This window comes from Dermochelys coriacea, chromosome 1 (assembly GCF_009764565.3).
Source record: "Dermochelys coriacea isolate rDerCor1 chromosome 1, rDerCor1.pri.v4, whole genome shotgun sequence".
In the NCBI taxonomy this organism is placed as follows: domain Eukaryota; kingdom Metazoa; phylum Chordata; order Testudines; family Dermochelyidae; genus Dermochelys; species Dermochelys coriacea.
Window position 1 is genome coordinate 135,124,522 of NC_050068.2, and position 24,530 is coordinate 135,149,051.

At 41.2% G+C, this 24,530-nt stretch overlaps 1 protein-coding gene across 10 annotated transcripts; it reads left to right on the plus strand.

The window, feature by feature from the left end:
- The first annotated feature begins 934 nt into the window (after positions 1 to 934).
- TCEANC (transcription elongation factor A N-terminal and central domain containing) lies at positions 935 to 20,767 on the plus strand. 10 transcript variants are annotated; one of them, XM_043503920.1, is made up of 4 exons: positions 935 to 1,080; positions 13,911 to 14,013; positions 14,183 to 14,239; positions 17,952 to 20,767. In XM_043503920.1, the coding sequence occupies exon 4, from the start codon at positions 18,446 to 18,448 to the stop codon at positions 19,745 to 19,747; it is 1,302 nt and encodes a 433-aa protein (XP_043359855.1). In that variant the 5' UTR covers positions 935 to 1,080; positions 13,911 to 14,013; positions 14,183 to 14,239; positions 17,952 to 18,445; the 3' UTR covers positions 19,748 to 20,767. The 10 variants fall into 10 exon arrangements, with proteins under 10 accessions (XP_043359855.1, XP_043359853.1, XP_043359861.1 ...); XM_043503922.1 differs by lacking the exon at positions 14,183 to 14,239 and adding an exon at positions 2,440 to 2,654 and having other exon boundaries at positions 944 to 1,080; XM_038382861.2 differs by lacking the exon at positions 14,183 to 14,239 and adding an exon at positions 2,440 to 2,654 and having other exon boundaries at positions 944 to 1,080; positions 18,651 to 20,767.
- The last annotated feature ends 3,763 nt before the right edge of the window (positions 20,768 to 24,530 follow it).

The following is a 24,530-nucleotide window of genomic DNA, read 5'->3' on the forward strand; positions in this document are numbered from 1 at the left end:
ACTCCATCACTGGAAATAAATCTTAAACTTGAGTTTGTATGTCAAATCCTCTCCTTCTGGAGACGTGTAAAGGGGGAAGGTTCAAAGGCGAAGCATGGCTCTTCCACCTCTCCTGAATGCACAGTGTGGGCTCTCCCTCCTGTTTCAATGTACCAGTGAACAGGGGAGCATGGTGTGTGAAGCTTCTGATGTTTGTGTCAGCCTCGCTCTGCAACACATCACAGTTATAAATACGCTAAGAGACCCATTTACAACAATCACTCCTGACCCAGAAACACCACCATACCAAGACTTTAGTTGGGTAAATGAAGCACAGCAGAAGCCAAAATGGAATGATTATTGTACTTGAGTCAGGAGACAGCTGCGTTGGAAACAGTTTTCTTCGTATTGTAGATGTGACCTTAAAACACAGGTCCAGTCATGGGGCGAAGGGGATCTTGACAACTCCCCCCCCACACACACACACTGTGCATTCTTTTTATGCTCTCAAACAGCATGCTTGCAGGACTGAAACCTTTCCACCAGTCTCACCGCAGCTTAAGCTGGCTGCACACTGCCTCGGTCTCTCTCCTTCGGGGGGGATCTGGGAGGGAGATTTTGCTTGTATTTGACAGTTCCCCTCTGGAGGCTGGGGGGAGAGATTTTGGCACGCGCTGGAGACACTCACAGGTGAGTGGCGTGTGTGTGATTTTGCTGCCTGTGTGACAGCACAGGCACCGCTGGGGCCATCTTAGCCCTGCAGCTGGCTTCCCCCGACGCTGCTCGGGGCCTGGGCTTTGGTATGAAGCTGCCTATTACGGGCCGGGCGGCCAAATAATAACGCAGATCTCCCGCCACAGCGTCTCCCCTCTCTCGGGGCGGGGAACAGCGCGGGCGGGATTGTGAGGCACAGTCACCCCCGGCCCTAGCGAGGGGCCGCGGCTCAGCTCTCCCCGCTCGCTCGGCCCTTCCCGCCCAGCCCGGCCCGCCGCGGCGCGGCGCGGCTCCCCCAGCCTGGGGCCCGCCCTGCACGGCAGCGGCAAGATGGCGGCGGCCGGCTCAGGCTGGAGGGGCGGAGGAGCCCCCTGCCCCAACTCGGAGGTAACGGTGGCTGCTCCGCCGCCGTGATACCGGGGAGAGACCGCCTGCCCCTCCCCCCCCTGCAGTGATGGGGGGGGTCAGACGTCAGGGGAGGGGGGTCAGACCCCTGCGTCCCCCCCCCCGTGATAACGGGAGTTAGATTTAGGGGCACCGTGCAGCAAGGGGCGGGAGACACCGTCTCCCCTAAGCCCCTGTCTGCGCTCCAGATCGGGGGCTCCCCGCGCCGGGGTGGGGGAACAGCCAAATTTCAATTGATCTGGGTTCGACTCCCACACGGTTTGCTTGGTGTTAACCTGAGCCATGGAGGTGAAACTCAGCCAAACCCCGCCCCTTGTCACAGGCAGGGAGGGAGGGGTGAGGGTGTCTCCTACCCCCAGGAGCTGGGTAAGCGGTTTGGGCCCCGCTTCGTAGCGAAGTTTTGCAAACTGAATCCGCTTCAAAAAAGAAAAGGCGGACTTGTGAGCCACAGCTCACGAAAGCTTACGCTCAGATAAATTTGTTAGTCTCTAAGGTGCCACAAGTCCGCCTTTTCTTTTTTGCAAATACAGACTAACACGGCTGCTGCTCTGAAACCTGAATCCACTTCGTATCCAAACCTAGAACCGGGCGGGTTTCACCTCCCTTTGGGTTTTGTTACTAACAATCAACACACTTTAGTCTTGGTGGGCTGAAGTGTAGAGTTGACTTCTGTGGTCAGCTGTTTATGTTACTAACCCCTCCTCATTCTAAGGTAATAGCCCCAGACATACACAGTACAGGTTTTTATTTATGGTAGGCCCAGTTCACAGATAATTTTCAGTCCTTTTGCACCAGCTGTGCTTGAACAATGGCATGCAGATTATCATTATTTATATTGCCATGTCACCTAGGTGCCCAAGTCATGGACCAGGACGCTGTTGTGCTAGGGGGCTCTGTACAAACACAGAATAGAAAGACGGTCCCTGCTCCAAAGAGCTTACAATCTAAGCAACAGTATGGTTCCACCAGCAAAGGGGGCCTTCTAGGCTGCTCCCAACTATTTCCTCACTGCTACAGGGGCCTTGGGAAGCCATGTGCAAGCTAGGAGGCTGAGCTACCCTCCATCCAACAGCCCAAGAATTGAGGAAGCATAAGTTGTCCCAACCTTTCTCTTTGGGCCAGGCTGTGCAGGAGCACAGGGGTGAATTTAGCTTATGGTGCCTAGAATAAGATAGGTGCTTTACAAGTTGAGGATCCTGTTTAGAATATAAACAGATCAGTAGAAAAAAAAGATAAAAATGGCATTCAGCAAAAGTAAGTGACTAAGTAAGTAACTGTATTCAGCATTTGTCTTGTAGCTCAATGTTAAACTTTGTCTTCTCTCTTTCCATCATGTTAAAGGGATGATAAGGAGTTTGAGAAGGGGGAACAAGATGTACTCTGATCATACAATGATGAGAAGCAGTATATAACCCTCAGATAGAAGGATAAGAGCCTTGTGAGAGAAATTACTTTTAAGGAAAGATTTGAAAGGCACATTTTGGACCATAGTGAAAATATGTCACTTTCTACAGTAACAATCTACTATGGGATTGATTGCCTGAGTAATTTCCATGGTGAGTTTTCTGTCTTGGTATCTGACACTGTCTGCACTGGAGTTTACCTTTGTTACAGCCATTGGTGGCCAGTCGTTGGTGTAGCTACACTAGTGCAAAAGATATGTCTACGCTACAGAAGAAGTTGCTGTCAGTGTATGTTAGAGCCAGGGCATGGTTAGCCTGGCCTAGCATCAGGCACAGGCCAAGGAAGCCAGTTACCAGTAATCAGGCTGGGCTGGAACACCCAGAGATCAGAATCAAGAGAAACCAGGGCAGAAACCAGGAGATAGTTACCAACAGTCAGGCCAAATCAGGATACCAGAAGGTCAGGATTTCTATGAGATTCCACGTCGATGGGTCTGCGTGAAAGAAGCTTCATTCAGGATTGGGGCCTTATTGGGTTAAAATAGGTAAACCTACAGTATGATGTAAACAAAATCTGTGGGAAGTTGCAAAATAACTGGAAAATGCAAAATCTAAGAATATGGTATGAGACCCTAGAGGCTATTGGCCAACTTTAAACCTGCAGCGTACACCAGGATGACAAAGGCAGGAAGGTTTCAGAGTAGCAGCCATGTTAGTCTGTATCCGTAAAAAGAAAAGGAGGACTTGTGGCACCTTAGAGACTAACAAATTTATTAGAGCGTAAGCTTTCGTGAGCTACAGCTCACTTTATCGGATGCATACAGTGGAAAATATAGTGGGGAGATTTTATATACACAGAGAACATGAAACAATCGGTGTTACCATATACACTGTAATAACAGTGATCAAGAAAGGTGAGCTATTACCAGCAGGAGAGCGGAGGTGGTGGTGGGCGGGGGAGGAGGATAACCTTTTGTAGTGATAATCAAGGTGGGCCATTTCCAGCACTTTACAAGAACAGTAGGAGGGGAAATAGTTTTATTTTGTGTAATGACACATCCACTCCCAGTCTTTATTCAAGCCTAAGTTAATTGTATCCAGTTTGCAAATTAATTCCAATTCAGCAGTCTCTCATTGGAGTCTGTTTTTGAAGTTTTTTTGTTGAAGAATTGCGACTTTTAGGTCTAATCGAGTGACCAAAAAGATTGAAGTGTTCTCCGACTGGTTTTTGAATGTTATAATTCTTGACGTCTGATTTGTGTCCATTTATTCTTTTACGTGGAGACTGTCCAGTTTGACCAATGTACATGGCAGAGGGGCATTGCTGGCACATGATGGCATATATCACATTGGTAGATGCACAAGCGAACGAACCTCTGATAATGTGGTTGATGTGATTAGGCCCTATGATGATGTCCCCTGAATAGATATGTGAACAGAGCTGGCAACAGGCTTTGTTGCAAGGATAGGTTCCTGGGTTAGTGGTTCTGTTGTGTGGTGTGTGGTTGCTGGTGAGTATTTGCTTCAGGTTGTGGGGCTGTCTGTAAGCAAGGACTGGCCTGTCTCCCAATATCTGTGAGTGATGGGTCATCCTTCAGGATAGGTTCAGACAGGAAGGAATCTAATAGTAGGTAGTGAGGTGGATGAAAGAGAAGTAACAGCGAGAGGAAGTTGGAGGAGAGTTGAGGAATACTTTTCTGATGGGGAGGAAAACTTGTGGTGAATAGGTGCATTTTTGCCAACTCTTACAATTTTATTGTGAGTCTGACAAAATTTTATGATTTTTTTCTTAAAGCTCTAACTCTTGGAGTTAGGTGATTGAAAGTGGAGATGAACGTGCATTTTTTTAAAGTTTCTAGACCATATGGTTGTGGAGAAAAGCTTGAAGATGTGAGCATTGAAGGGTTAAAACCCAGAAGGCAAATACAAAAATTAATTATTAAAAAAATAGTGATTTGTAAATGAACCTGACTCATGTTTTTTGAAAGATTGGGTTTGGCAATGCTGTGGATTCTATTGCACATAGAAAGTGAATCCAGGGAAGTACAAGACTAAAAATGTATGAATACTCAATGGGTTTGGGAGACATCATTTTGAATTGAAATTGTGCTCAGTCCCTACTTTTGAGTAACACAGTTACATATTGTGAAGAATCTGATTTCTTCTTGGAAGATTTCTGTAGTGTTAAGCTGTTTTACCGTATTGGCTATGTGTCCTAAGTGACTGGCAGTATGAATTTAATGGTTTTCTTCCATCTAGCATGAATCCATCTATCTGAGCAATTTAGAAAACTAAACTGGATTTAATTACATTAGTTTATTTATTAACTGCAGCAGTTCCTGTAATTGTATTAGAGTCTCCTGGCATGTTCTTAGAATGAGAGAATGGGATATAGCATCCTCTGGCTATAAGGGAACAGTGAAGCATTGCCAATTCAATATTGTCTTTTTCAGATTTTTCAGTAATAAACTGTAGGTCTTTTAAAATTCACTGCCTCTGCAAAATGTGAGATGGGGGTTTACTTTTCATATCATGGATGGAAACTAATAAAATAAAAGATTTTCTCACACACCCTAAAATTTTTCTTTGGGTAAATTGTTTTGATTGGGTAAATGTATTGTGAGAATTTAAATGGTACAGTGTCAATGGTACCAGCACTTACTATTTGACTGTTACAGAGTTCAGTACTCCAGGTCAGCTCTGCCCTCTGCTATATAAGGTTTGGGGGGAAGGTTCCATAACCCTACTTCTGTGAAAGCAGTAGGGTATGCCTTCTCAGTTCTCAAGAGACACTCCCAATTTAAATTAAAATTATGGTAATTTGCAGTTATCTTTTGTCAAAAGTTGCTTAATGCATAGCAAAATACTACTGTCTTGTTCTGACTGGTCTGTTTTTTTAAATATTGTAAATCAAACATAACTCACCACCTGTTACTAATTTACAATACTTGAATCTTCTATTAAGATCTGGAATTTTATTAAACTGCTTTCCCCCAACCACCCCATGTTCAGTAGTCCTTTTTTATCCAAAAATAATAGTGCATATTTTGAAAACAAATCCCTTGTGACATAAGCTTGACCTGTTATGAGCTCCCTGAAAGAAAGAGATTCAACGTTCTTATCCAGTGGTCACAGCTATTACCTATTACTGATAAGTATTGAAAAGTAGCTGAAAGAGAGAAGGGATATTTTCCTGCCAGTTCCTGTTCAGTTTTGTCATAAAGATATGTAGAAGGAGAAGGGTTGGGGGAGAAGGAACGTGTATGAAGGAATATATCTTCTTACTCTCAAGTAATACAGTGTTGCATCAAAAGTTGAAAATACCAGGCTAAATAATTCTTAAGACTGACAGAAATATGATTTGGTCATAGATCAGAGATATCATGGAAGTATTTTTCTACTTGAAACAGCTGCAGATTACAAGAAACTGTAATAAAGTCTATTACTAATGTGTAAATATAATTTCTTAAATTCATTAATGAAATTCCATCTGAACAATGTATAGGACAGTAATAAAATTAATGGAATTATTGTGTGATAAAATATAAGCAGAATTGCATACCATCAATTTGCCACCAAAGAAATTGCAAATAAAAAACTAGTGGAAATACTGTCTCAGTTTGTATTTGTTAAAAGCTTGTTTTAAAAAAAAATTAAAAATACATTATAGAATTATCACAAACTGACATGAAGCTAAACAAAGGGGGAAATTCTGTTATGGAGATTGTAATATTTACAGCCCATGAAAATAGCTAGCTATAATTTAGTCCTTAATAAAAGGCCAAATCTTTTTTGCCTCACTCAGGTGAATAATCCCATTAAATTCAACAGGACAGCTCATATGAGTAAGGCAAGTGAGATTTGGGATAAGATATGTAAATAACCATTCTTCAAAAAAACCATCATCACATATCATGTTGGGAGGGACTCATGCCTCTACCATCAGATCAAGTGGAACTCCTAAACTAATGATAAAATTCATGCAGTGTGAGTGGTTCAACTCACAGATTCTCTAGTGCTGAAGACTTGATGCCCAAGATGAAGACCTTGTGAAACTAAATCTTTGAAGTAGTAGAATAACAAGCTAAATAACTGTTCCTCATATGTGATCAATTTAATAAGAATGTTTGTCCGTGTCTATTAGTACTGTTATTTGCATATACTCTTAAATATTTCAGTAACCAGTGTTGTTGTTATAGTTCTAAAAATAAGAAAAAACAAAGTAGACATAATAATCTTCCAATATGATCATTTCAAATTGTGTAACAGAGAACTAATCGGTAAAAAGTTTTCAAAGAAATAAATATTCTTATCCCTTGCGACATAATATTTTTTCAAATAGAAATAAATATGACATTTCAGTTGTCTAATGACTAATTTTGGATGCTCTATCAGATTTCTGTAGAAAAGTAATTTCCTGTGTGACCCTCAATAATGCCATATGAACACATTTCTAGATAATCATATAAAACCTTAGCGTATTTACGTCTGCTAAATATAAAATAAATGGTGTCAGCTTATAACAAAAAGGAGGCAGTATTACTACTCGAATAACTATTTAAATGGTATTTTCTACATCCCATCAAATATTGTTTCCAAAATAGAAAGGATCACAATCTATTTTAAGGTTTTAGACTGCTGCCTATCACCATAGTATCTTAACACCTTCCATGTAAGATCAATAGGGATAGTGAAGTCATAATGGACTTCCTGGTGTCTCTGGCACTTCTCCCTTTTCAGGGTGAAAACTCTGCTTGGGGTAGGGTTTTTGGTTTTGATTTATTTTAGATTTTGTTGGTAGCAGTGTAGATGTGGGAGTCATTTTTGTCAGTGTCATTTTGAAGGTTGAAAGGGCTGCATAGAGATTCTGCAGTATTTCCTAATGACTTTGGATTCCTTTGATCTCCTCTGGTAGTTTGCTCCATAGCTGTATTGTCTCTGTTAAGAATGCTTTATCTCACATGGTTTTTCCTGGGCTTTGTGGTCTGCATTGTCCTAGCTGTCATGTTGATTCATAGATCAGAATTTGATCTTTAATGTAGCTGAGTCATAATTAAGGCTACGATTTTGTCACAGAGGTCCTGAGGCAGCGGGCCCTCAAGCTCCTAGCTGCCATGGGCAGTGGGGGTACCCTGCAGCTCTTGGCTGCTGTGGGGAGACAGGGATCCCTGCAGCTTCCCAGCCACCATGGTGGGGCTGGAGGACTCCAGCAGCTTCCCTGCTGCTGCGGCAGGGCAGTGGGACCCCCGCAGCTCCATGGCTGCCTTGGCGTGTCAGGGGGACACCCGCATCTCCCCGCAGTGACAGTGGCAGGGGGATCCCCGCAGCGCCACTGCCGAGGGACGGGGGACCCCCTGGCCGCCATGGGGGGGCAGAGGGACCCCTGCAGCTCCCCCCACTACAGGGAGGCAGGAGGATCACCGCAGTTTCCCTTCATCACAGTGGGGAGCTAAGGGACCCCCACAGCTCCCCACTGTGGTGGCAGCAGGCGGGTTTCCGCAGTTCCCCATTGTTAGATATATTAAAGTTGGAAGGGCGTAAGCCATCCTAGGATGTACTTAAGGAATTAGCACATGCAATCTAAGAACTATTAATGATTGTCTTTGAGAACTCTTGGAGGATGGGTGAAGCCCCAGATGACTGGAGAAGAGCAAATATAGTTCCTATCTTTAAAAACAGGATCAAAGAGTACCCAGAGAATTATAGACCAGTCAGTCTAACTTTGATACCTCAGAAGATACTGGAACAAATTATAAAGCAGTCAGTTTGTAAGCACCAAGAGGATAATAGGGTTATAAGTAAGAACCAACATGAGTTTGTCAAGAACAAATCATACTAAACCAACCTGATTTCCTTTTTTGACAGGATTACTGGCCTTGTGGATTTGGGAGAGGCGGGGGTGGGGAAGCTGTAGATGTGATATATGTTGGTTTTAGTAAGGGTTTTGGCATAGTCCCACATGACATTCTCATAAGCAAACTAGGGAAATACTGTCTAGATTAAATTGCTATAAGGTGGGTGCACAACTGGTTGAAAGACTCTACTCAGAGAGTAGTTGTCAATGGTTCGCTGTCAACTGGGAGGACATATCCAGTGGGGTCCCACCAGGATCGGTCCTGATACTATTCAATATTTCATTAGTGATTTGAATATTGGAGGATATGTTTAAGGGCTGTTATAAAGAAGACCTAATCAATTGTTCTCCATGTCCACTGAAGGTAGGGCAAGAAGTAATCAGCTTAATCTGCAGCAAGGGAGATTTAGGTAAGATATTAAGAAAAACTTTCTAACTATAAGGATTAAGCACTGGAATAGGCTTAAAGGGAGGATGTGAAATTCCCGTCACTGGAGGTTTTAAAGAACAGGTTAGACAAACTCGAGTCTGTCTTGCCACCTAGGTAAATTTGCCTCTGTGATAGAGATCCCTTACACCAAAAATCACAATAATATTCAGGTTATTCCTAGTCCCAAAGGACCAGTCACTTACCCCGGATCAGTTGTACATCAGATCTCAACCCAAAGACAATGCTTGTAGCCAATCCTATAATACTAACTAAAGATTTATTAACTAAGAAAAAGAAATGAGAGAGTTAGTTACAAGGCTAAAGAAGGTAAACACACACACAAATGAATTACAGTCTTAGGATCCAAAAACTGATAGCTGTTGTATATGCAAGCTCTATGTCCTTTAGGGCTAACCCAAACTAAGCAGCTTGGGGGTCCCTTGCTTATGCTTAGAAATATTGCCCTCTCTGAATTCCAAGCAGCATAGTGATACGGTTGCTTCTTGTCAGGCATTTTTAATTCCTTTTCCCCAGAGCTCAAGCTTATGGGATGAGTTCACTCACAGGTCCCCTCTTATGGAAGTTATGGGTGGGTGAGAATCAACAAAGTCTTTGTCCTGTGTTTCACAATGGCTCATTTGGTTGGGGTTTTTTTGTGTGCTTAACTAGCACTTTACACTAATTACACTAATTAATGTTTCTTTTCTGTTTGATGAGTGCATTGTAAACCTCTGTAGTTGTGTATTTTATACTGTAGGCTACAGATATTATAAGTGAAATCCATACATACAGCATCCTGCAAGCATTTCATTAATTCTAAACATTACACACATTCTTATTAACTTAACATTTATTTTAACAGTGCTAACACCACAGGTGAGCCAGGCTGGTTTCCAGCTATGCATTTGTCAGTGTTTAGTGAGTCCTAAGGGCCTTGGTATGAGCCGGCACCTGGTCAGCCATTGTCACAGTTAGGGCCTGAGAAACTTACTTGATGCCTACTTGTACCATGGCACTCCTAAACTGCTAGCATTCCTGTCAGCAGGCCATTGTTCTTATCAGCTTTGGGCAAGTAGGTATCTGATTAAATTTGAAGTACCATAGTCCCTCTCTGGCTGTTGGAAAGGAGGAACATTTTCTCTCTGTCTCAGACTCTGGACTGCCTTGAGAATATTTCTTTAGGTCCTCTTCCCCGAGTCTGCTGACTATTGCACACACAGTCATCTCATCTCCACTACTCTTCCCCTCGCTCAACTTTCTAGATGTTGTGAAGGGTTGTTTTTGCTGTTCTTCCTCCCACCCAGCCTCTGTTTTTATTGGTGGTCCTACGCAGTAAATAGTTTCAGTGCTTTTCCTGATAAAGTTCATAGTTTTTCCCAATAATAGAGTGAAGTTGTCTGTATTTTTGTCAGTTTTGTGCTTCCCAGACAGTTCTGAATAGTAGCAGTGAAGACTGATGTGTCACTGACCACTGCATGCACTGCTGCAGCAGGGGCATTGGAGCTGTTTGCCTGCAGACCTAAGAAGGCAGTACTGTATCAGTTTACACTCTGTTCAGGATTGGAAGGTAACCTTCATAATCGTAAGTCCTAGAAGCTACCTCTCACCACTTAAGGCGTGGCACATTCGGGTTAGAGTGCTCCTCCAGGCCTAAATGTTCTCAGGCAATTAGATCATGCTGCTTCTTTTGTGACAAAAGTTGACATTAAAATGCTATGTGTACAGCCTGACTTTCTTTGCTCCAAATTTACTTTTGTTTTCCCTGACCTGAAAATAGAATTATAAGTACTTGAATAAATGGATTGAAATGTTGTCTAGTTTCACTGTAGCTTCTATAATGATTACTACATTTTTTCCTGAAAGACAGTTTGTTTGTTGGTCTATTTAACTATACGTAAAATTTCAAAATAGACAGTCAACAGCAAAGAGTGGATTCTGCTACCTTTCTTCTTTTACATGCAGCGGAATAATGTCAATATTACAAAATTATGCTAAATCAAGCCGTGCATCCTCTGCACACTTCAGGGACTATGATTTTGCTTGGCTCATCTGTTGCTTGGGCTTTTGAAAAACTGACCCTTTAAGGTAGAGACCCACAAAAGGAAAAAAGCAGTAATCTTATGTGCTGGTACAGTTATAATAATCCAGAGTGAGTTTTCTGTGTCATGGAATCCACCCATAGTAAATATCAGTTTACGCTTAAGGGGAAAAAAAAATCAAGATATCATGGATTTGTTGTACTACAGCCCCCTCTGGTGGTAAAAAAATTAAATCCTGCATTTTAAAATTGCTGAGCGCATTCTGTAAAGCAGTGGTTCTCAACCAGGGGTACGCATACCCCAGGGGGCATGCAGAGGTCTTTCAAGAGGTCCATCAACTCATCTAGATATTTGCCTAGTTTTACAACAGGCTATGTAAAAAGCACTAGCGAAGTCAGTGCAAACTAAAATTTCATAGAGACAGTGACTTGTTTATATTGCTCTTTAAAATTGTACACTGAAATGTAAGTACAATGTTTATATTCCAGTTGATTTATTTTATAATTATATGGTAAAAATGAGAAAGTAAGCAGTTTTTCAGTAATAGTGTGCTGTGACTCTTTTGTATTTTTATGTCTGATTTTGTAAGCAAGTAGTTTTTAAGTGAGGTGAAACATGGGGTACTCGAGACAAATCAGACTCCTAAAAGGGGTACAGTAGTCTGGAAAGGTTGAGAGCTACTGCTGTAAAGCATTGTCTTTTCACTTCAAAATGACTTGCGATTTTTCTTCTGCTTCTTTCGTATTCTGCCTCTGTTCCCAAACGTTCTGTTTTTTCCCCCAACCGCTTACTTAGAGCAGTGTATTGTGACGTAGCTAGGACACTGAGCTGTGAATCAAAAGATCATGATTCTATTCCTGGTTTTGTCACTGACCAGTTATATAATATTGGGCAAGTCACCTCACCTCTCTGTTCCTGAAAATGGGGATAATGATACCTACCTTTGTAAAATTGAGTTCTATGGTTGAAAAATTACTATGCTAGAATTAAGAGTTATTTATTATTAGTGGATAGGGCGACCCAATAGCAAGAGTGAAAAATCAGGATGGGATGGGGGGCAATAGGCACCTATATAAGAAAAATCCCCAAATATTGAGGCTATCCCTATAAAATCTGGACATCTGGTCACCTTATTAGGGGAAGATAGTGACAAAATACTGTATTGCTTAGCCTCTGGTCTGGAGAGAGCAAGTATGGGATAATTTGCCACTAACTGGGCCACATACTAACTTGTGCCCATGGTAATAGAATGAAGCAAACTAGGGTCCACCTGGCAGAGGGTCAGAGCTACTGCTTTACACCATGTTTTTTCTCTGTCCACACAACACAACTATTGGAGCTCCATCACTCTAGGGAGTGGAGCTTTGAGTGGGAGGGAACTCGGTGACAAGCTCTTCTTGAGTCCTGAGTGGATTTTCGATAGAAAATATACCCTAAAATTACTGTTAGTTTGAACCCACAGTGATACACGTACTCTAAGGAGGTGGGTTTTTTGCATGGCTGGGTGGGATTATATTGCAGCATGACAGCTTTGGGAGCAGCACAGGATCCTGGGCATCCATACTGATGACCCTAGACCAGTGGTCTCCAACCTTTTTATGCCCAAGATTGTTTTTTGAATTTAAGGGCAACCCAGGAGCTGCCCCACCCCTTCCCCAAAGCCCCGCACCATTCACTCCATCCCCCACTCTCGCCATCACTCTCTCTCTCCCACCCTCACTCACTTTCACCAGGCCAGGGTAGGGGGTTGGGGTTCGGGAGAGGGTGCGGGCTCTGGATTGGGGCTGAAGGGTTGGCAGTGTGGAAGGCGGCTCTGGGCTGCGCCTGGAGCAAAGGGTTGGGATGCAGGAGTGGGTGAGGGGTGCAAGCTCTGGGAGGGAGTTTGGGTGCAGGAGGGGGCTCTGGGCTGGGGCAGAGTGTTGGGGTGCAGGAGAGGGTGTTGGTGTTGGCTCTGGGAGGGGGCTCAGGGCTGGTTTGGGATGCTGGCTCTGGGCCGGGGCTCAGGGCTGGGGCTTCGGATGCAGGAGAGGGTTCAGGGTGCTGGCTCTGGGAGGGGTCTCAGGGCTGGGAGTTGGGGTGCAGGAGGAGGTTTGGGGTGCAGAAGGGGGTATGGGGCGCTGGCTCCGAGAGGGGGCTCAGGGCTGGTTTAGGGTGCTGGCTCTGGGAGGGGGCTCAGGGCTGGGGGTTGGGGTGCAGGAGGGAGTTCAGGGTGCAGGAAGGGGGTATGGGGTGCTGGCTCTGGGAGAGGGCTCAGGGCTGGGGGTTGTGGTGCAACCTCCTGCCGGGCAGCACTTGCCTTCAGCAGCTCCCAGTCGGCGGCGCAGCATGGCTGCCACTAAGGCAGGCTCCCTGCCTACTTGGCCCCACACCACTCCTGGAAAGCACCAATGCACTGCTGCAGCCCCTGGGCGGGGGGTAGGCCACGCGTGGCTCTGCACGCTTCCCCTCTCTGCAAGCACCGCCCCTGCAGCTCCCCTAGGCCACAGCTCCCTGTTTCTGGCCAATGGGAGCTGTGGGGGTAGTGCTTACAGACAGGAGCAGAGTGTGGAGGGAGAACCCTAATCCCTGCCCACGGGATTACCATTCCATGCCATCCTTTCTTCTGCGCCGCTGCTGGTGGCAGCTCTGCCTTCAGAGCTGGGCTCCCGGCCAGCAGCCAACACTCTCCGGCTGCCCAGCTCTGAAGTCAGCACAACAACCACCAGCAGTGCAGAAGTAAGGGTAGCAGTACCACAGTGCCCCTACAATAACCTTGTGACCCCTCACACACCTCCGTTTTGGTTCAGGATCCGTACAATTACAACACCGTGAAATTTCAGATTTAAATAGCTGAAATCATGAAATTTATGATTTTTAAAATTCTGTGACCGTGAAATTGACAAAAAAGGACCATGAATTTGGTAGGGCCCTAAATATATCTTAATAACTTGATTAAGAGCCCAGATAAATTGTTTGCTGATGATGACAGAGCAACTTCAGACGTTAATTCTTCTGGGGCCATGATAGGGTCTTTTAATAGCTTTGTGCACATATTTTGATAATTGCTTTAACTGTTCTGGTTTTTCTTATCTAACTTTGCTGCATAGATCCTGTGTGAACTGCTCAGTTTGGCGTCTTTACTATTCATTGAATGCATACATCAACCTCTGAGGAAAGACTTCCTGTAAAAACATCTATTTTGCTTTAAGTGTAAGTAGCTTATCTCTTGAGCTGTAAATTTTCTAAGATTATAATAAATGCTCCTTTAGTTATTCAACACACTTATTTTACTTCTAATCCATATTATATTTAATCTTTTGCTAGGCATATTGATTCATACGTAGGCTGTATGTGTTGTTTAAAGTGTGTGTGTTTTTAGTCATTTAGAGCCAACTCCTGAAAAAGTTAATGCATGCCTGGGAGATTCAGAAAACTCGTAAGTAACTTAGACACTTCATGTGTGCATGTGTGTGTAAAAGGTATGGATATAGAATTTACATGTGGCATGGAACAGTGCACACACATTTGTAACCATTGTAAAAGGGCTGGAAAAGGTCTCGTTTGGAGGTGAGGGTGTTAGCCAAATAAGATAGTGTCTTATCCTGAAGTGCAGTATAATACTTATTGGATGAGCACATGACACTGTAGCTAATTTCACCCTGTGTCTCATGACCAACCATAACAGCCAGCAGATTTTCTTCCTCTTTCAACACCAACTACTTGATCTTTGTAAGACAGGAAACTAATCAAGTGCAGTGCTGGATTTATACATCTGCTCTCTCATTGTGTAACTTTTTGCTGGATTGGATCTGTATTTGTCGTTATTAAGGATGTAGGATACTTTTGGAAATGAATAGTGTTATTTTTTCCATCACTTTAGTTTTTTAGAATTAAACAAACCTTTTCATTGTACTAGACTGTGTGTATTTCTAAACTAAACAATGAGACTGAGGATGTTATGTATACAATTCAACTGATGTAACTGAAAAATGTATCCTGTCAATCTCTCTTCTTTCTAAATATTTTAAAACTATACTTAAGTAGCATTTTTCATTTTTAATACCAATCATCAAAGATTCACAAAGCTCTTTAAACCTATTCATGCTTGACATTTTGGAGGCAGTTTAGGATGCCAGTAGAGGGCGTCAGTCAGCTTGGAAGAAGGTCAGGCTGGGCTGCGGTTCACACTTAGGGAAACATGGCAGACCCTGTAATAAATAATTGATATTAATTTCACTGTAGGCATTGATGTTGTCTGCAATTCAAAAAGATAACATTGCATTGCTTTTCATTCATTTCACATTTGGAAGATTTACATTCAGTTCACATGCAGAAAGTTTATCTTTGCATCCATAATGTACTGAAGCATTTAGTTTAGTGAAATCTTAAATTCAAAAATAGATAGCTTAGGTTTCTTTCTTTCTTTCTTTCTTTCTTTCTTTCTTTCTTTCTTTCTTTCTTCAGGTTCCCTGTGGGATGATTGTGTGGACTTTTAAAACTTTATATACAATTCAGTAAACATCACGCTTATGCTGTCTCCTCTCTAACTACTCCTCTGTGGATGTATATTCTGGATGTGTACCAACAGTTTTCCCTGACTTTGAAAATTGTCATGAGTTAAGATCACAAGAGCCTTCAAAGTGGATTCAGTCTGTCATGCTGAGCAGATTTTCAAAGTGAAAACATGGGATAGGCAGTTTGGGAATATTTATGGATTGTTTTTGGAGGCAGTCAGGGAGGTGTGAAGCAAGGGTTTTGGCAGCTGGGGAATAAAGGACAAAAAAGACTGCCCACTCTACCTCTTCCTCATATTTTCTATGCTCTTGTTTTCTATTTTTCTCTTTCCTCACTTTTCCTGTGGTCATTTCACCTCTCTTTCAGCATCCTTCAGTTTTCTCCCCTTTTGACCTTCCCCTCACTCTCTCCACCATAATTATTCATTTTAAGTATTATTATTTGTATTACTGTACCACCTAGAAGCCTTAGTCATGGACTAGGACCGCATTGTGTTAGGCTCACTGCAAAGACAGAACAAAAAATGGTCCCTGCCCCAAAGAGCTTATAATCTAAGTATAAGACAAGAGACAACAAATAGATACAGACAAACAGGGGAGGACAAGGAAGCAATGAGACAGTATTGGTCAGCGTGTAGGCAGGTGCCTCAGCGCACCAGCAGCCCTGCCTCCCTTTTATTCTTAGTCCTTTTATTCTACCCCAGCTCCAGAGACCCTACCTTAATCCTCTGCTCATCTGTGGTGCAAGGAAGCTAGTCAGATGCATGAATCATATTAGGCAAGCTTGGTAATTACCTGCATATGGCTGCGCAGATCATGTAAGCTGCTTGTCAGCTCATCATTCAGTGCACTGCCAGGCTTCTGCTCAGAACCGTCATGACTAAGGCAAAGCAGAGTGACACATGTGACAGGTCTGGTGAAGATGTATTCCTTAATATGTGAGCACTTAGCCAACCTGTTATCAGTCTCACCTTCTCAGCTGGCTGATTTCTTTAGCTGGTCAGAATGAGAAGGGATATAGAAAAACTGTGACAAAACACTATTTCTGGTTTTAAAAAAAAATTGACTGGGATAAACCCTGAAAACAGTGATACAATCACACTGGTTTACAAGGCCAAGAATTCACTTTAGTGAATACTTCATTCAGTCTTAATTTATGCTTATCAAAGTGAGATAACGGAGAAAAGTATTAGGACTGCTGGTCTTTTGTACAAATTTGTATATTGTTCCTGTCCTGAGGGCTTTGATTTTTGTCATGGGCATAATGAGACAGGCATATGGGAAATCTAAAAACAGTCAAATGACAAGAATCTACATCCCAAATGCCCTTTACTTTTTCATTAGGCCATATAACAGTGCATATGCTGTGAAAACATTATTTGTATAGCACAGTCAGGGTGCCAGGTACTTTATGAAAAATACACAAAGAGGCCTTTGCCCTAAAGAGCTTGCAAAAAGAACAGATAAACAGTTTCTAACATAAAAGTTGCTATTCTGAAACCTACTTTACCTTTGTAAATAAATAAAATATTTACTTGCTATGGGATGTAGAATGTTAGAACTAGTAGGGGAAAGGGCAGAGGAGATGACCTCAGTGGGAGTTTACTGGTCTTGTCCCACTTCTCTCTATTAGCCTCCCAGGATTTAACTTAGCAGCTCCCAATTAAATTTGTTCATCTCTGTACTATAACAGTTACCCAAAAAACCCCAAATGTCAAAAATAATATGTGTGTGTGTATGTATATGTATGTGTGTGTGTGTATATATATATATATATATATATATATATATATATATATATATTAACACATGTAATTAACACATTTTAAAAATGAAAATTGTTGGAGCCACAACAGCGGCCTGAAAAATCTATTCTGAATTGTATATTGGATTTATTCATTTTTCCCTGGGCAAATGTGATTTGGTCACATAGTGCACATATGTTAGCCATATGATTTTATCTTCCTGACATAGTCAAGGCCTAAGAGAAGCTTAATATGAAGAAGCAATCATGTGTATTTCAGTTTTCTGCTGCAAAACACTTCAAATATAAGCACTGAAAGCTAATTTCATATGGGGAGAATGTGAATGCACAGGTTTCCTAAAGCCTTTGTACATTTTATGGTTTCTCCTGGATGTGCATATGTAATCCCCATTTATGTCAGTAACATTTAGACATCCACTGACAGAAAAATGGGCTCCTGGGTTTTTTGTTTTGTTCTAGGGGGATGAGATGCAGAAGCTGATTTGTTATAATTAAAGCTGCCTGTAATGGCAAACAGAAAAGGGGAAAATCATGGCTTGTCATGGTAAACAAATGCAATAAATAAAAAGGCAACATTCTGGCACTATTTAATTAAGTGATTTGTTATGATAAATTCTGTGAAAGATGATATCTTTTATTTTACAATGAAAATTGTTAAAGCCAGATAAAAGATTTTATATTAGATATTAAAACACCCAAACATTTGGGAATTTATTAAGCCAAATTTGTAAACGTTCATGGAAGACTCATGCTAAGAAAAGAGCTGGCTGTGGTGACAAAGACTGATTTAAAAAAAACATTAAGCCACAAAGCAAAATCTTTTAAGATGGTCATTGACTTTTGGATTCCAATCTTCCTTGTTTGTCTAGATGTGCTGACAATCTGTAGCTTCCATTGAGTTCAGTTGGAACTGAGTGCTCAGCAGTTATGAAAAACAGGTCCAAGAGGTCTCAAGTGAGGAACCCAAAAGTTGAGGCATGCAAAATCAGTGACCAAACATACAAACGTGATAATAATACACCAATTCTCTGAAGACTGCATTGACTTTCTATTTGCTTCTTGATGAAATTCAAGTGGTTGACATTGATATATAAAGCCCTAAATAGTTTGTGTCCTGGCTGTATGAGAGAAAAGAGTCTTTTTGTGTCATTGTAACAGTTTTGCTCAGCCCAAGCACTCTTTCTAATAGTCTCTAAATTTTAAACATCAGAGGACTTGTGGCTGGGCATTCTCAGTAGTGAACACTGAACTTTGGACCTTGTTTTTTCCAATTGACTAATAGAACCAGAGTCTATTAATATTTAGGATATAGGTGCAAAGCCACTCTGTTGTCTCAAAACTTTGACTGAGCATGTAATTGGCTATGTATTTAGCTTATTTTAGTGTCTACTTCTATAATGTACATGCAAATAAGGACATGTGTGGTGTAAGTGAGGTTTTTTGCACATTTAAGAATAAAATAAATTGTACAATAACAAAGCTTATGAAAGTTTGCGGAACATTAATAAAAATATATGATATAATCATCATGACCATAGAGAAAGCTATTATTATTACTTTTCTTTCAGGTTTAAAAATGTCTGATAAAAAAATAATTATGAACAGAGCCCATTATATTGAGAAGCTACTGTCTGAAAACAATTTCCAAGATATTGGAAATCACCTTACAGAACTTGAAGCTGTTGATATGACTATAGAATATCTTCAGGAGACTGATGTTGCCAAAGCTGTGTACAGAGTCCTCCAGAACTGTCCTGCAATAACGTTGAAAAAGAAAGCAAAGTATTTATTATCAAAGTGGAAGACGCTTTACAAGAATAACTATCTTTCATCGGTACAAGGTAAAAAGTCAGTTTCTGAGAGTGTGAAAGAGCACAATGAATATTTCAGTGTGGTTCCACAAGAACAAACTGAGTTTTCTGAAGAATTGAATCAGCATGAAATGTTAGATGCTGCTGGTTCTAACAGTTTGCTGACATCACAAAATGTTTCAAAAGATGAAGTGTATGATAAGCCAAAAAGCACTGTGAATCAACTGGGTCTTTTAGAAGAGCAGCACACTGATAATGAAGACACTAAACCTGCTGGCAGTGAAACAAGCCCACAGCAAGGACATATGAAGCCCATGAGGTTGAAATGCACAGAACTTATTTATAAAGCCTTGACTGATTCTGCCACAAGCAAAGAGGAAGCCAATAAGTGGCAAGAATTATCCAAAGAAATTGAAGAGCATATTTTTGCTCTTCATGCTAGAAATGACAAAAAGTACAAAAATTGTATCAGAAGCAAAGTCTCTAACTTGAAGAATCCTAAAAATTCCCACTTAAAACATAAACTATTTTCAGGGACTATGAGTCCAAAGACTTTTGCTGATATGACAGTGATGGAAATGGCCAATGATGAACTGAAACAACTCAGGGCTTTGTACACAGAATCATCTATTCAGGATCATCAGCTTCCCCAAGTTATTGATGGCACACAGACAAACAAAATAAAATGTAGGCGCTGTGAAAAATTTGATTGCACTGTCACTATGATTGCCAGGGGAACTCTCTTCCTGCCTAGTTGGGTGCGAAATGCAAATGCAGATGAACAAATGATGACTTATGTTATTTGTAATGAATGTGGAGAGCAGTGGTACCACAGCAGATGGGTTTGTTTGTGATTATTAATCCTTTAATGAATATCACTTAAAAGTGAAAAACATAAAATAGATATCAGAAAAAAGTGTTGGGATTATTTTTATATTTGTTTTAGATGTTTATAAATCAGTGCTATTGGGCAGACAGCAAATAAGTTGTAGTATAATAGCTTAAAGATAATAGTCATAAAATCATTTTGGAGGTTGTATTGAAATCATTATTTATCTTAAATTTTATTTGCTGTAAGTGTAAAATATGCATTGTGTTGTAATATAATTTAGTGGGAAACATTTGCATGCTTGTTACATAGATTGCTTGGTATTTCAAAACAGTTAAGGACTTATTTTCAAATAAGTCCTTTTCAAACTGTAGTTCTTATTGTCTTCAGTGAGATTTGTGGATGCTCAGCATTTATGAAAATCAGGCCATTAGTACAGTTTAAGTAAATTAATTGCAATACTGTAATTAACACATTTTTTCCAGGATGATCACTGAAGACTGTCCAACACAGACCTGCCCTGTAATTAAATGAGAAATTAACTTGCAAAAAGAGTCAGATTATTTCTCTAACCAATTTAATCATGTTTAAGTAGAATGATAAGCTGCTGAATATAAAAGATACAGGGGAGAATGGTAGCAAATTAAAGCAAAAATGGACTTGGTTGTAAACTGTTTTATAGCTAAGCAAATAATGCTTCTTTAAAAGAGATCCCAGATCAGATGAGTATGATATAGAGTATTATATCAATTTGAGATCCAAACTTGCATTTTAACATGGTATGCATTATACCTGGTAGTAAGTGTTTGCAGAATTAGACCCCTGAGGGCCTGATTCAGAAAATCATGTATGCACGTTATTAAATCATCCTTATTCAAGAAATTAAGGGATGAAGTTAAACACATGCTTAAGTCTCATTAAGGGCTTTCCTGAACAGAGATGTTTTCCTGAATTGGGGTCTTAGTTACTAATTACAGTATGTTACATTTTTCCTCATTCAGGTAATAAATACATGAGGGAAAAAACCTTCCTGTTTTTACTCCAAGAATTGGTGAATTATTGTGCTCTGCGGTTGTTGCTTTGTCCAATAGTGAAGCATCTGTCCTATTTAAGTTCATATTTCAGGTTTATATCGTGTGGTACTAGCACAAACTAGGATTAATACCCGTATCCTGCTATCATCTATTTATTTTCTTCTGTGTCTTAATTTACTTTTATTTATATTTTCTCTTTACGTATTTATAAAACACCATGGCAATTCCTCTTCCAACCATTATGGGCTATGATTCAAAAAGCACCAATGTTCCCATTTTTGTTTGTCTAACATATAAAATGATTCCACGAGCCCTGGTTAGCTGTGTAGGTAGATGTGATCTGGGAATGAAATTAGCTTTTGTTTACAGTTCTTTGTTAGTCAGCATTTCCAATAACTTGAATGATGCACATAGCAGATCAAGAAGGCATTCTTTTTCTGGATGATATAAGTAGGAGGAGCATCCAATACAACATGGTAGGAAGGAGATGAGACAAACACATTTGCTCTCCAAATAAATAATTTCATGCCTTACATTCCTATATACTTTCTCTGTTATTTATAACTCACTATCAGCACTTAACTCCTAGAGGAAATAGTCCTTTTATTCAATCCCAATTTTCTCAGCCTAGGATTCCTTCAACTCTGTGTGATGCAGAGAAAAAACAGTGAAAAAGAATGCTGTTTTGATTGAGAGATGTGAGGCTATGTAACAAAACTGAATTATTGCTAGAAAACATCAAATTCATAATGACTTGGCTGGATGGTGCAGTCTTAATGCACTAGTTGTTTTTTCCAAACATGCTTTACACACCAGGGGAATTGTTTGTTTCCTATTGTGTAAACACAGTAAAACACCTACACACCTGACATAAGTCCCAAGTACAGCCTGGGAGTTAACAGGTGTTTTACAGACCAAGGAAGAGAAACTTGCGGAGAACCTGCCTGTTTCTGGCCTTGTCTACACTACAGGGGAAATTGGATCTAAGCTACACAATTTGAGTTACGTAAATACCATAACTCAAATTGACATAGTTTAGATCTACTTACCGCGGAGTCCACACTACGCGATGTCAACGGGGGGATGTTTTCCCATCGACTCCCCCTACTTTGTACTTCACCAGATTGAGAAGGAGTCAGGAGAGCGATGTGTGGTCGATGCATCCATTGCTGCTTGTCAATCCCCCAGTAAGTATAGACAAGCACTTAGCCAGCTCCAAAGGAGTTTAGAATGGTTGCTCCATTTATAGGTCTGGCACAAATGAGGCATGGCTGCTTTTTTCTGCTAATGCACTATCCTGAGAACACTCCACCCAAATAGAAGCTTTTACAGAGCCATTACAGAGATGAGACAAGAAACTGGTCATTGGTGAATTACAAGCTAACTAAAGGGAAAATGTCAACTTAAAAAAAAATCACATCTGTCTAGAAATTGTATCCACTGCTGTTACAAGTAATATTTTATACTGTGGTAACTGAAAACAATGAAGAATACTGTACTTTTTTCTGTTTACTTTGTGCAATTGATAGTACTTTGTATACACTCTGCCCACTGCTTCCTCTGTACAACTAATCAGTTACGCCCTGATCCTGCAAACACTTAAACATATGCCTACCTTTGTGTATGAGTAGTCCCATTGATTTCAGTGGCACTATTTGTACTAAGGGTAGAAGAGTGAGTAATCTTTTAGATTGCAGGGAAAAGGTAAAAATACTATAATAGTGACCATTATACATAAAATTCTGCATGCTATAATTTTTGAAGTCATCCTGCTATGGAAGACAGCAGTACACAAAAAAAAGTACATATTAGAACTTTGTATAGCAGGTGGTGTTTATTTTGAGCTATGAACAATGGACATTTTTATAAATAATTTATTCTGCCTGCATAAAGATTTTGCAGCAGCTCCAGTGATGCAGTGCTCAGTCAAGTTCTAAGGGGAAAGGGAAACACAAAAAATTTGAACATTTCAGTAGTAGAATTTGTAGCCATAATGCTGAGCAGGTTGTGAAATGTAATGAGACAGAATAAGATGGAGTAATTTCCAAAGATTGTTAACCAAATATCTGGTTATTGACAACTATAGTAGTGGATTGTTATGATAACGGTCATTAATTACATGGTAAAAAAATTAGACTTGTTCAAGTGATTTCACATGTTCATTCCACTGAAGGTGCATGTGCACCTCATGCACAGTTGTTGGAGATTGTTCCTTCAGCAGTGCCCATTGTGGCAGCGGGAGTGCCCTCTGCTGTCTCGGCATCATTGTATGGAGGTATAAGGGGCAGAGCTGTCCCCAACTCCCCCCAGTTCCTTCCTATTGCCATTCACAGTTGTTGAAGCTGCTATCCTTGCATGTATAAGTTCTGCCCTCTTTAGTGTAAATGGTGCTTGTTCTGTTAGTTTTAGGCTAGTTTAGCGTTTTTGTACATTGTTTTAGATACAAGATTATGTTTAGCTTAGTACTTAGTAGCTTGGATATATTGGTACCCGTACTGGACTTATGCTTTGTTCCCCAGGCTTCATGTCCTGTCACTCATATAACAAGTCCATGCCAGTGAATGACCCACACCCAGCAGCCTTAAATGTCTGGGGAGGTGCATGTGAGTGACAAATGTCATTTGTGGAGGGATCAAACCCCTGCCAAAGAAAGAGGGCAGCCATACTGAAGTATTTACTGATGGAATCTGTACTCCCCCTGCCACCATCAGATCCTTCGTGTTTGGAGTAGGTACCAAGCACAGCCACATCTGTTAGGCGTGCTTCTCTTGATCTGAGTTGAGAGGCAGATCTTGTTGCTAGTACTGAAGAGGAGACAATACAAGTCTCCTAAGGACTCAGTACTGGAGTCCTCAAAATCTTCAGTGCAGGCAAGGACATAGAGGTGCACTCAAAGAAACAGCATTCAGGGACAGTCCTCAAGCCAAGGGGGTTCGTTGATTGTGGAGTCTAGGATGGGCCTACTGAGACCAATCCCTGAAGTTCAGCAATTTACAAGCTGTGTCATACGCTTCAGGTGTAGATAAAACAAGTAAAAGCTCTTGGCTATGTGGTATTGAGAGCTGCACTAATGGCAACATGGTCAGTACTTTGAATTGCAAGCCAGATCAATATGATTTTAGTCTGTGGGATAATGTCTTAAAATTTAATGATGGGCTTCTGGACAAGGTAAAGCAGGAGTTCACAGCTGTGGTGGTGGAGGGCAGTTTAGTTGCCAGAACAACCTTGCAGGCAAGTATAGATGCAGGGGACTCTTTGGCTCAAACTATGGTTCCACCATCACTATGCTGTGCTCTTCATGGCTTCAGTCATCAGGTCTTCCCCCAAAAGGTTCAACAAACCATCCAGGACCTCCCATTCAAAGGCCTCTCTCTTTTCTGAGAAGAGGCTACATGTCTTAAGGATTCTGGGGCATCCCTTAAGTCTCTGGAAATTTATATACCAGCAACAAAAAGCTGTTCCAGCTGCAGCAGTCTCAACAGTTTCCACTTTTCATGCCTCGTATTCAGGACCAGTCCAGAAGGAGGAGGATGTGATGGGTTGGATCACAGAAACCCCCTTGGGACTGCCACCTGATGTGCTTTGACTACCTCTGAGTCGGTTTTCCCTGCTAGCTTTGAGCCAGACACACTTGCCTGCTGCAAACACAGCCCAGGTCTGAACCACGTCTCCCCCAACAGCTGCAGGCTTAACTGAAAACAGCTTAAGAGGTACTCCCATTTCTAACACTCAGATGTCCAGCTCCCAATGGGGTCCAAACCCCAAATAAATCTG